The 13,493-nt window shown below is 38.7% G+C and overlaps 1 protein-coding gene across 3 annotated transcripts in view; it reads left to right on the top strand.

Annotated features, from left to right (window-relative positions):
- Positions 1-13,493, top strand: part of MIA2 (MIA SH3 domain ER export factor 2) — a 43,398-nt gene that overhangs the window by 24,417 nt on the left and 5,488 nt on the right. For all 3 annotated transcript variants that reach the window (XM_039535218.1, XM_039535217.1, XM_039535219.1), the window contains 8 exons: positions 1,166-1,267; positions 2,434-2,494; positions 3,715-3,750; positions 5,372-5,439; positions 6,524-6,606; positions 7,023-7,148; positions 10,118-10,276; positions 11,667-11,798. In XM_039535218.1, the coding sequence (XP_039391152.1) occupies positions 1,166-1,267; positions 2,434-2,494; positions 3,715-3,750; positions 5,372-5,439; positions 6,524-6,606; positions 7,023-7,148; positions 10,118-10,276; positions 11,667-11,798 (767 nt within the window). The remainder of the gene's footprint in view (positions 1-1,165; positions 1,268-2,433; positions 2,495-3,714; positions 3,751-5,371; positions 5,440-6,523; positions 6,607-7,022; positions 7,149-10,117; positions 10,277-11,666; positions 11,799-13,493) is intronic.

Genomic DNA, 13,493 nt, shown 5'->3' with positions numbered 1-13,493 from the left:
CTATTTAATCTGCTGTGATTTTGACGGTGCTGTGAGGAAGATCGAAAAACTCCCTGATCCCTTGCAGGCTGTTCCACGGGGGAAAAAATTACTTCTGATATCCAGACAGGTGGTTGGCTAGACCCACAGCATCTGTCATGCCGCTTCTCATTCCTACTTCAGGGTGGGTAGGATGGGGCTGCTGGAATGGAGCTGAAAGAGGTTCCACATGGTCCCTATTCCAGTTTAAATCCTGGGAGCTGGGGAATGCTGGCTAATTAACATTCCTCCCCCCAGCTGGCCAGTGGATGCCAGAGACTCCCAAGTGGGGAGGAGCTACCTGGTGTTCCTAAGCAAGGGTCTCCTCTCTTGCTGCTGAGACTATCCCCCTTCACCACTGGCTCCATCAAGTTCCCCACCCTGGTTGAGGAAGGTGGGTGGCATTTCTTGCTTTTCTACCCCACTGGACAATTGACTATGCATTAAGGGTGAAGTTCACTGCTTCTAGCAGGGACTGGGGAAACCCCAGTGCACTACAGAGGGGGTGGCTGAAAACAGATACAGAGGGGAATGGAAAACTCAGGGTGTGCACACTAGGAAAAGTGTCTTTTTGTTTAACCATGTGGCAACTAACTCCTGATAAAATCCTAGTGTGGATGAGAACATTTGCAGTTGTCACACATGGTAGCTAGTTAACATAAATGCATGCAGAGAGCGTGGGGTCGCCTTAGTGATGACAAGTCTGTTGGAGGAGAAGAGAGAGGGCTGGGCTCTGCATTGGTTTGAATAGCCCACTATATGAGTGGATTTGGGGAGAGGCTAGGGCATGACTAGTAGGTCCACATTTATGCAGCCTAGTGGCCAAGAACCCATGTGCAGGGGAGAATGATTAATGGTTCCTATTCTAGCCTATGGGCTGGACTAATAGTTACGGATGTTCTGCAGAGCTGCCTTGTGTGCATCGGTATTGAGTGCAGTGATAGTCCTGGTATTATCTTACTGTTCCAGATTGTAATAATTAACTGCTAATGAGCTATGTAAACAAATATAAAAATACTATAGTTACACACCACAACCTCTTTCTGCTACTGTGGGTGAATATCACACTAAATAATCTCTTTGCTGAGAGAATAACTGCGAAATTATTATTTGAGGTACAGTTAACCATACTGTCTGTGTGTTAAAGGAAACTAACAGTAGAAGAGAGAGAACGGTTACAGAAGGAAGAAAAACTCTCTAAAGTAGACGAGAAAATTAATCATGTTGCTGAAGAACTAAACATTTACAGGTATTTACAAATTTTTATTTACTGTTAGCGTTTGCTCTAAAGTTTACAAAATCCACAAGAGAATTAGTAAATTTACTACTTATAATGCATTTTTATGGAATATATTCTGTCCCCCTCCACCTCATTTTGATGCTTTCTATAGTCATGCTAGTTTATACAAATGAATTTGTGTGTGTGTGTGTGATGATAAATACACATGACGCTCAAGTGCCTAGTGGCAGGCTCTCTTCTTCCATCAGTGTGTAGAATCTAAAATTGTGTTACAATTAAAGCAGGGTGGGTAGGACAGTTTGTCTTCGAGGTTACCAAAGAATGGCATGATTCTTGAACCTTTACTCCCCTTGGAAGTTGGTGACTTTTTTTGAGCACAATTTGATGACTGATTCTTTAGAACAGCGGTTTCTCAACCTTTTTCTTTTTGAGTCCTCCCCCCCCCCCCAACATGCTATAAAAACTCCAAGGCCCAGCTGTACCACAATAACTGCATATAAAAGCCAGGGCCAGTGTTAAGGGGTAGCAAAACACAATCTGTCCTTTCGTATTTAGGCAAAATATGAAGTAGTAGGGAAATTTAATTTTAAAGTTTCTAAGAGGATATTGCAAATAGTGGAACATAATTAAAATCTGTGCTTACCTTGGGCCTAATCTTTGGGTGTGGCTGAGCTGTGTTTAACACAGGGGCTGAAGGAGGATGTAGGTGTGGGTGGGGGGGATTTGAAAAAAGATGTCCTTATATCTCCTTTTATGTTCCCTTTTCCTGGGTCACTTTGGTCCCTAATGCAATTTGCAGCAGTCCTCAAGTCTTTAATGACCTTCAAGGGGCAACTCTGGCAGCTGGTAACTGCAGGTATGCAAAAATGCACTGCTAAAGTAGATGCTGCAAAGAGTGGGGCTGACTCTGCTGGCTCTACATCACTGGAGAATTTCCCTTATGCCAGAGCAATCTTCAACTTGCCACTTAGACCACCTTTGCCAGTCTTCAGCAGGGCCTAGGATCTCTCTCTCCTCCCCACTCCCCTCTTTTTATTAATCCTTTTTTAAGTAGGCCTTGGTCATAGGTAACAATAGTGTTGTTTGTGTGTAAACTCCGAGTTATTTATTTGCAGTGTCACTATCTGTGGTGGTATTCATATTTAAAATTGTATTCTGTAACATTTTTATTACAGACAACGAGCAAAAGATCTAGAAGAAGAGCTAGACAGAACCATTCATTCTTATCAGAGTCAGGTATGTACTTTGATTTAACTTGGCATTTTGCCATACTCAGGAATGTAACAGTTGACTTTCAGCTTGAAACTACCACTTTAAAGCTGCTTGCAATATTGCATTTGGCTTTATTTGGGTAATGTTATCAGACATACCTTGATATAAATTACAATTAGCAAAGTGGGTGGTATTTTTGAGTAAGAGTATAACTTCTCAATTTAAACTCTGGGGGCCTGTTCATGTATCAGAAAACATGAAGTCTTAATTTATTTATTTTTTTGTGTGTCAGATGAATAACTTATTTTAAAGGTACAGGAACTCCTCACTTAATGTTGTAACTATGTTCCTGAAAAACGCAACTTTAAGCGAAACAATGTTAAGCGAATCCAATGTCCCCATAAGAATTAATGTAAATGAGGCGGTTAGGTTCCAGGGAAATTTTTACACACACACACACTCACTTTTAAACAAACAATTTAATACTGGTACACCGGGGTGGTGATGATTGTGAAGTTTGGTTGAGGTGGAGGAGTCAGTGGGTGGGATATTTCCCAGGGAATGCCTTACTGCTAAATGAACTAGCAATTAACTGAGCCCTCAAGGGTTAACTCTCACAACACTCTACAAGGCAGCAGGAAAGGAGGGAGGGCAGACAGAGACACACACCTTGTGTGTGAGAGAGAAAATGCACACTTCCCCTTTAAGTAGCTGACCCCAGGTTAAGTACACTGCCGTGTTAATTAAATCAGCTTGCTGAGACCTGAGAGGGCAGCTACTACCTAGAAGCTCCCTCGTCAGTAGTGTGTCCCCCCTGCTCTGTGGAAGATGGGGGTAAGTGGGGTGCAGGAGCAGGGGGGAGGGGGAGACACCCTGACATTAGCCCCTTTCCCCCCCTCCCCCTTCCTCCAGACAGCAAGCAGGAGTCTCTGGGAGCAGCTCCAAGGCAGAGGGCAGGAGCAGCACATGGCAATGCTGGGAGGGACAGCTGCTGCACAGGGAATTTAGGGGAGTGGGGAGCTGATAGGGGTGCTGCTGGTCCACCTTGGTTCCAACCACCCACCAGCTAGCTGCAACTGGCTGCTCTTCCTGCAAGCAGTGGACAAAACAGGCAGCTGCCAAACGACTTAGAAGGGAGCATTTCACAGCTTCAAATGACCATGTTCCCTAATTGATCAGCAACTTAACATTGAAACAGTGTTAACCCGGAGTTCCTGTACTTTATGCATATCTCTCTTTAATAGATTACTTCACATGAGAAAAAAGCTCACGATAACTGGGTAAGTTCCAAATATTAAAATTTCTCAGGTCTGTCATTGAAGAGCACTGTAATTTTTCTGTCTGCTGAACAGACTGCATTATACCTTGACTTTAGTGGGGTGTTTACAGACAAAAAACTTAAAGACTTGTCTGTCATTCAGAAACCTACTAACAAAAATATTTAATGAATAGTTTTATCAGATAAAATAGCTGTAGTAATTAAACCAAGTCTGTAACATTCTGGCAGAATTAAAGAAAATCACTTGCTATATATATTTAAATCCACTGGAACAAGATGATGATTAATAATTGTTTGATGTTTTGTAAATAAACTTTTTGGCCTTGTTTCAATGGCATTTTAATAAATTCCCTGGCTGCACTGTTCTGCCTTTATCTAATAGTACAAGACATTTTGTCCTGTGATAACATTCTGTTCCACTGCTTTTTTTGGTAAGAATATATTGCAAAATCCATTTATCTCTTCTCTTAAACTAGAAAATGAAAAACTCTCACTACTAATAAATACTTCAATCTTGCAAAGGGGTCTACATAGGAGAGAATCCTATTAATGTTTTAATGGGACTCCATGCTAGGGGACTCCCCATACTGCCCTAGCCAGGGTACTTTTTTGCAGGTTTTCAAATAGATCTTATTTAGGTCTTAAAACTTGCTTATAATTTTGAATGGTGTGGGTTTGGTTTTTTCCCTCTGTGTTTCCCCATGGCCAATTTTAATGTGTGCCTCAAAGAATCTATAAGTCAGGATAGGTAAGGTTAGATTCTGCCATCAGATATTCACAAGCAGCTTCCATTGAAGTAAGAGTTGTGTGCATGTAACTGTGGGAATAGTTTGGCCCTTAAGTAAGTGTGTTTTATTCAAGAAGAGAACAAAAGACCGTATTTCATCCCCTCTTCCCTTCACTGTTAGATACAAACTTTGATTTTTTTTTCATTTGCCTGCTCTTTATTTGAAATTCATCCACTATCACTTTTGAAACAAAGAATCTTTTCAGGATTTTTTCATTAATTGTTGTTGTACCGTTCTTATGAAGACATTAAAAAAAATTAATATCTAACATTATTTGATCTTGTTTTAACTTGAGATCTTACTTAAGTTTACACATTTGCTGTCAAGATTACAATCAGTTTATAATGCTTGTTTTGGATTCTATAAGGTCAATACTATTAGTAACTTTACTTCTTGGCTTCCTTTGATTTTCACTATTTTCAAATGCAGCAAAAATCTGATGTGGGGTGTAGCCTCTTAAAATTCCAAATAAGACTGATTCTGATCATGTGATGTTTTAACTATTGACTTCAGTGGAACTGCTAATAATTTACACTGATTGTGAAAAATATCTAGGATTTTCAACCTCCTCTAAGTCAGAATTTCCTAGTGTGTGTTTTCGATGTGGATGGTTATTAAAAATATTATGCTGGTTTTTGTTGCTGAAATCCAATATATGTACCTTTTGCACTTTCCTAAAAAGTACATGTGATAATTTCCCGTACAGTTTATAGACCTGTTTTGTGTTACAAGCAACAGGCCTACAAATTATCAGTTAGAAATACTTACTGGAAATACAGGACATGTACTAGTTATGAAATATTTAATTGAATAGGTTTTTCCCCCCCCCTAAAGCTGACAGCCCGGGCAGCGGAAAGACATCTCAATGATCTGAGAAAAGAAAATGCACACAACAGACAAAAGTAAGTGTACTGGATAGATTCTGAACAATATAATTTAGCTGTAATTTTGCTCTTTTCTGAAAGAGCTGGTGGAAAAGCATAAAACCAGAACTGACACAGCTACAAATGGGTGTGGGTAAATTATTTTTCAGATTGTGCATGACTTAATGTGTCATGGTCATTCATGTATTTTCAGTATAAAACCCTTAACTAATGAGTCCACAGGTTTGTAGGGCAAAGGGCTGCATTCCTGTTTTTCTTCTGTGTGTTAGTAATGTTCTTTGATAATGGAAAACCTTGGATGGATGGTGGAAACATTTCTGAGTGACTGATACTTGTAGAAATGGAGAACTGTTGAGAGTCTAGACTGAGCAGGAGTGATTTCTTAGCCACCCTACAGTACAAATTGCGCCAGCAACAATCAGGTTACACAACGTTAGTAGCATGGTACATCTTCAGTCTCCTCTCCATACTTGAAATGGTAGAAGGAACATTAGTCCATCTTGGCATAGATACTGATGGAGAGAATGTTATTCTGTTTCGGTAATGAAAGAAGGGGACAAATGAAATGTAACCAGGGTTATAGTATGTGAATGTAAGATCTGGTTAAAAATATTGAAATTAAATATCCATTTTGAGAAAGATAGCACCAGGAATTTGTTAAATGATCTCCTATATTAACCAGGAACATTGATTACTGAATGTTTGTACTCTTAAAATTGAGTACTGTTTACTTATTTAATAGACCATTTAAAAATACTTGAAAGGAGGTTTACAGTAACTGAGGATCATGTGATATTGGGGCTTGTAACATTTGTTCCATTTTTAATGTGTGAATTAAAATTTTTACCTATCAGTATAAAGGTGGATGAGTATTTTGAGGAATACTTAAATTGATAACTTGTTCTATGTTTGACAATTATTCTTTGTAATTTATTTCACTAGCTAATGTAATATCTTTGATACCACCTAGGAAATGGAATTCTAGATTAATTTTGTATTTCAATAGAAATGTTGGTGGAGAATGATGGATTTCCAGGAAACTGGTATGATAGTTTTTTATAAAGTTAGAAACTTTTTTTTTTTGTTCTTCCCATATTTACAGATTAACTGAAATGGAATTTAGATTTGACCTTTTAGAAAAAGATCCTCATGCTCTTGATGTCCCAGTTAGACCATTTGGCAGAGGTACAGTGGAGTTTTTTAAACTTTTTTTTGATTGTAAAATACTACAGGTGTGGTGGTGGTGATGTTTTGGCTTCCCCCCACTCCAAAACAGCATTTTCATAACTGTTGTAAGCACAGCAAGCATTTGTGCATGCAAATATCACCTTTAAAAAAAAAAAATGCTGACCCTGCATGAATAAATTATTCTAGATCACTTAAACATTTTTCTACTGGGTATTTAGTCTAAAATAAGAATTTTGAAATGCCTTTGAAATTAGACTGAAAACATGACACATGGTGGTTTCATTCTAGAACACATAACAAAACCACCAGATTCATTTCACTTGTGACCCAAGTTTTGAAGTTAAATTGTGAAAAGTAAACTACTTATGTAGTTTTTAACACTGAATTTTAATATTTTGTTTTAACTGTTCCAGAGCATTCCCCATATGGACCCTCACCCATGGGCCGGCCTTCATCTGAAACAAGAGCTTTTCTTTCCCCGCCAACCTTATTGGAGGGCCCTTTAAGACTTTCACCTATGCTTCCAGGTGGAGGAAGAGGTACAATTCTTAAATTTCAAATCATCTCTATTTTGAATTTCATTCTCCTCTAGTAATCTCTCACCTTTTTCTCTTGATGGTGACCAGCAAAAGTATTTAAAAACAGCCAATTCAGTATAAAATGAAATCCCCAGATAAACATGAAAATAATTTTTCTACTCATTTTTAAAGCAGGCCATTATGTAATACTGGACCACTAAACTATGGTTTTATTCATTGTGGCATCACTTTCTACAGAAGTGTAGGGAAACAGGCAAATTTGGTCTCTCTTGGACAGACAGGGATGCTGCCTAAGCCTTTCCTCCTTTACAAAGGTAAAATTCCTGCTCAATCTCATTCCACGATCAGCAACAAGAGTTGGTCAGTGACATCATTAGTTTCCTGAAGAGATTGCTGCTGCTCCCAGCTCAAAGAATAGTGGTCTGAAGATGACCAAGGGAGGGGAGTGCAACCAAACAGTGTTTGACAATCCTAATGGGGCTGGCAAGAAATATGTTTCTCTGGGAAGTGAGGTAGGGCTTGAAGGAAGGAGTACTTTCCTCTTCTCCCCCCACCCCACCCCCCAAAAATAAAATAAAAATAAAATCTGTGGCAGCCTTTGTTCAGGAGAACACCACTGTCCCACAGATGTAAGAGAGAGGAGGAGAATTTGTGACTCCCTTCACCTCTATCTCCCACAGATTCTGTGGTACTCTTTGTGAACATAAGAGAACTGGAGGAATGGGGATAAGATGAAGTGTTGCCAGGGAGCTTAGCAGTTTGTTACAATGCAGTGGGAGTGGAAGTCTCTGGCTCATTCTTTGCAGAAGCTGCTTCTCCAATTACTATTATTGTTGTCTGCCCCCTAATGACCTATTCAGACCCAACTTGCTTGGAGATGAGATCCTTCCACTTGTGAAGAGGAGGAGGAGCAGCAGATCAGCGTAGGACCCTAAATAATCAAAATTAAATTAAAAATAGCATTTTAAAATTAAAAATTGAGGCCAGTTGCACTTCAAGGTTAACAATTTAAGTTCTTAGAACTTTGAAAATGCAGACTGAAGATGGAAAGTTTGGACTTAGCTATGCCACATTTAAAAAATGGTCTCTCTTAATTAATAATTTATTATCTAAATAATAGGAGAAACTGGAATTTTGTATACACCTTTACATTACAAATACCTTCAAATTTGAAGAGGAAACAGTACAGTAGTTATTAACAGTTGAATGGTGTCAAGGTGTTACCCCCACTCTGAACTTTTTATGGTACAGATGTGGGGACCTGCATGAGGTAACCCCTAAGCTTATTTATCAGTTTAGATCTGGTAGCTGCCGCAACCAAATAGTTTAAACAAACATTTATGGGAGAGTCATTTGGAAACTGTCTCTTCCCCAAAAAAATATTTCCCCAGTTTTTATCCCCCTTTTCCTGGCAGGATTGAGACCGATTCACCTCCCACCAATTCCTGGTGAGCCCAGATCCAAAAAACCCTTGGATCTTAAAACAAGGAAAAATCATTCAGGTTCTAAAAAGAAGACTTTTAATTAAAGAAAAAGGGTGAAAGGAATACCTCTGTGAGATTAGCCTGCAAGCTACTCTTACAGATAAGATTCAAAACACAGAGGATGTCCCTCTGGGCAAAACCTTAGTTATGCAAAGAAACCCAATTTGATTCTCCCTCTATGCAAAAAGAAGTCACAAAAGAAAATAAACATAATCTAATACATTCCTTCTCTAAACACTTACTACTTTTAAGAAATGTTAGATGGCTGATTCCTGGATACTTCACTCCGGCACAAACTTTTCTGAACAGACCAAAGACTGATTTCCCTCCTCCCTCTTTGAAAACATCTTGTCCCCCCATTGGTTCCTCTGTTCAGGTGTCAGCTAGGCTATGTGAACTTCTTAACCCTTTACAGGTAAAAGAGGAATTAACCCTTAAACTGTCTGTTTATGACAAATGGTCTCCAGGATGATTTGGTTCTCTGTGGGGGGCAGGAGGAAGGAATGAAAGTTTCAACTTGTTCACTTTAAAGTGCAATTCTGCTGTGAAAAGAGACCATGTACGCATAGTCCTGCCTATTTATTTTAGTGACAGAAATAAGTATCTACCATTCATTTCATGCTGCAGAGCGAGCAAGATATTTTTAAAAAATTGGTAACTAAGTTCTGTTTTGTATAATCTTTTTGTAATTTTGTGTAAGACATAAAATAGTTTGATTTTCAGATTCCAGGCTGTTTGAGGTGCTGACAGTTAAGAAAAGTAATTGAAACTCAAAATGACATCATGGAGTTTCATATCTGTCATTTTTTTCAGAGCAAATCATGCTTCTTTTTTTTTTAAAGGGGAAACTGACAACTTAAGAGTATTTTATAAAAGAATAAAGTAGTTTCACCTACTACATAGCTCCTGAGTTTTCCTTCCCATTTTTAGTGGTCTTACCACACTTTCCCTATTTCTTCTGAACTGTGAAACCAACTTTAAATACTCTCTCATTTGATTCTCTTCTCTTCCTACTTTTGAAAGTGTTGCTCACTAGAATGGTAGGTTAAAAAATTTAGTAAGTTCTTTTTTCTTTTAATTTGACCATGTCCCTTTAAACTGCAGGGGACTGACTGAAGAACTTTTAACAAGAAGGTACCAGCTTCACTAATTGGAATGATGGGAGGATTTATAATATACTTTTTAAAAAAGAAGAGGAATCTGAATATATATTCTAGATTAATCTTTTAAGGAATTAAGCTTTTATTTCTTCTTTAAGCAAACCTTTTAAACACTTTCAGTAAACATGACAACTAAGCTGATGCAGCAATTATGGTGACTCAGGATAATTTACCAGGTAAATTGTCCTGCTTTAGCTATGCTTCTACCACATATTTAAAGCACTGGCACTCTTGAGTTTTTTTTCTTACTGTTGACAGACAGTGAAGATGCTGCAAAACATTATTACAATGTTTGAATAAACTGATAGCTTATTTCTTTAATAAGGATCAAGAGGAGCAGGGAACCCTGCCATGTATGAAGCGGCTAATGAAAGAGGAGAATTGAGCTCTGGTAGGTTATCTGATCCCCACAGAGCACCTTCAGACACTGGGTCCCTATCTCCTCCATGGGATAGAGATCATAGGATAATGCTCCCATCATCAGGTAAATATCCTGGGCCATCAGATATTTGTAAAAATGTAATTATAAGAATATTGGAAACTGATGTGTGTTCAGATACTAGCTACATTTTAAAAAGAAATTTTATAGTCATTGCTTTCTACCTAACTTTGACATGTAACCCTACTTTCTGTGCACAAGGGAGAATATGCTGCAACACGTGAAGGGTATAATAGGAGGTTCATTTCCCCTTGTGCACTGGTGAGTCCCAGGAGGAGTTTAGATTTCTCCTGGAGCTCCTCTCCGGAGATGCATGGCTCTGTGGTGCACCAAGCATAGGACTGTATATATAATGTATAACTGAGCATTTGAGGGTTAAATTAAATGCAAATATTTTATTAGAGGCTTGTTCTAGGCATTAGAAATTCAAGCCTGGAAGATTCTGTGATCACTCGAGAAATGCTGAGATCTCTCGAGCTAAGAGAGAGCAGAAGCTGACCCATGGAGGGTATGTCTGCACTAGGAAATGGTGTTTTTTACAAAGAGATAGTTTAACACTTTGTAAAATCCTGTATCTTTGTGAAAACACAGCTTTTTTCCTAGTGTAGATATACAGACGGTTTAAAACATATGTGCTAAGTCACTGAAGTTAAACAGGTTTTACTTTTTAATTAAAGGAAGGCTCTGTTAGAGGTTGATTTCACCCTTGCCCCTTCAGTTAAATTATTAATGCTCGATCTCCCATGTGTTCGTCAGCAAAACCAGGGACAACCAAACTTGACATTCCTGATACATCTAAGTTACAATGTAAGCATGGGAGAACTGAGGGGGACACAACCTTTCAGGCCATCTATATACATCATAAAACAGTAAAGGGCACAAGCTCAATTTAAAAAGAGATCCAGTTTCAGGTCACCTTTTAGAACATGAGATGAATATGCCTTGAATGTAGGTATTCCAGATTCAATGAAGTAGGACAGCCTCTATAGCATGGCCTGCTACAGTACAGGTTAATGTAGTCTTAAAAAAAATCAAACTTCATTTATATTGAACATATGGAAATTATTCCAGACTTAGGCCCTGATCCAGCATGTAGGTCACCTGCGGCATCGGTCATGTTGGGTTCAATTTGCATAGTAGGATTTTTCTGGTATTGTATTCGTAAGCAGCAGTTGAGATCTTATTTTAAATTTGTGGTAGAATTTGATGTTTTATTTACCAGAAGTGCAAGTAGTAAGGATGCCCTGCTGGAGACTTATCTTAATTTCCTAGTGTATAATATAGGACATTTGTCTTAACATCTAAAATTAGATATTTTATTTTTTGTGAGATTTTAAGAAATCCAAAGAGAAATGGGTAGACCTATAACTTAATTAACAAAAAACCTGAGAGACTCTGCTAAATAGACTGCCTCTTGTGATTAATTGAATGGTAGGTCAGCCATATAATGATCCGACTCTTCCCCCTCGAAGACAAGAAAGATTTTATTCTAATCCTCCAAACTCAGGAAGACTTTCTGGACCAGCAGAACTACAAAGTTATAACATGCAGTCTTTTGATAAAGCAGGTAGGAATTGCTTTAATTTGCTGCCATTATGTGACTGATGAAAGATCTTTTGATTATATAATTATGTAATAAGGTACGGTAGTAGATGAACTTTTTAGTTACCACGGCCCAAACCTGTAACATGACATTCTTCTGTTCAGAAACGTATTTCAGCATTTGCTAGCCCAGATACTACTTTCCTGATTATCAGCATAGCAATCTATTCCACAGGATGGATTGTGCTCACTGAATGGTAGCTATTCAATATTTTCTTTGTAACCTCCTTATTCAGTGTGTGGTCCTGTGCCTATTCACAGCATTCAAACTCTGCACTGAATGCAACATTAATCATTTCCTCATGGGCTTTCCTGTGGGACTCATCACTGTAGCATCAAAGTGCTTCACAAATGTTACCACAACACCCTTGTGCGCTAAGATGTTGTTATCCCCTCTGGAAAATGGGGAACTGAGGCACAGAGAGATTAAGGCTAAAACTATCAAGTGTCCACTAACTTTGGGTGCCCAAATTGAGACCTATAGGGCCTGATTTTTTTTCAGAGTACTTATTATTTTTATAGCCCCATTTTATGTTCAAAGCACAGGACCCACTGACTCAGTTACAGCTGTGAGTGCTCCGCACTCCTGCAAATCAGGACTTGGATGTTTCAGGTTGAACATCCAGAAAATGAGGAACACACAGGGTATGCTTACACTGCATCTCGGGATGAGCCTCTCAGCCCAGGTCCAGACTAGTGCAAACCCCATTACCACAAGCATTCTAAAAATAATTGTACAGACCTTGCTTTGGGGTAGTGACTTGAGCTGGAGCTTGGGCTGTCAACCCCGCCCTAGCTCCTAGGTTTGACAGCTAGAGCGCCATCCTGCTGGTGCTCAGTAAAGATTCCCTTGGGTGTTTTAATGTAGTACTGTTTCAAATGGTGCTGTGTTGAAGTACGCTATGTCTACACAGAGCAGTTAATGCACTCTAGAAATCACACCTCAGTAGAGTGTACCCCACTGAGTAGATGATCCACAAAAGGACCTTGATAAGGACCTTGATAATCTATTTGTTGGTTGAGAAAAACTTCTCTGTGCTATGGAAGAAGCAAACCAAATATAAAGTGCAAATAGAGGTCCAGCGTTACTTGCCTGGTGGCATAAGTAGCTGTCCTAGCTCACTATTTCTTTTCATTTCAGTGCTTTTTGCTCATATAAAAGGAGATGCTAAAGCAGGATTGTTCAAAAATCAATTCCCCAGTGTGTGGTTTTCATTTTGTATTGTCACTGTTTTTTATTTTAGGGAGAGCCACACTCAGTCTTTCAGATTCCTTTCTGGCATCCACTCCTCTCCAACTCTTTTCATTTTGTTTTTGGGAACGTTTTAATTCTTATGAAAGGTGCCAGATTAATACACTGGAGATTAAATTTATTTTTGTTTACAAAACAGATCTAACACAAATAGCAACAAGGCATTGTGGGGAAACTTTCATTATGATTCTTTCTCAACCCTGATCCAGGTTTGATATATGGGGTGAGAGAATATTGCAGACTCCTTGGAGACTTTGCTAAGATTGCTGCCATGTGTCTGTTGTGATGGTGGCCATCTTTGTAGGCCTTCAGACTGAAGGATAGACCACAGAAATTTAGTTGGACCAAAAGTAGCAAACCTTAGTGGTGTGGTATATACTAAGATGTATGTTCCCAGGCAAGGAAGAT

Source organism: Mauremys reevesii, linkage group 4, assembly GCF_016161935.1.
Source record: "Mauremys reevesii isolate NIE-2019 linkage group 4, ASM1616193v1, whole genome shotgun sequence".
NCBI lineage: Eukaryota > Metazoa > Chordata > Testudines > Geoemydidae > Mauremys > Mauremys reevesii.
The sequence above is the reverse complement of the archived record's forward strand: the minus strand, read 5'-3'. Positions and strand labels throughout refer to the sequence as shown.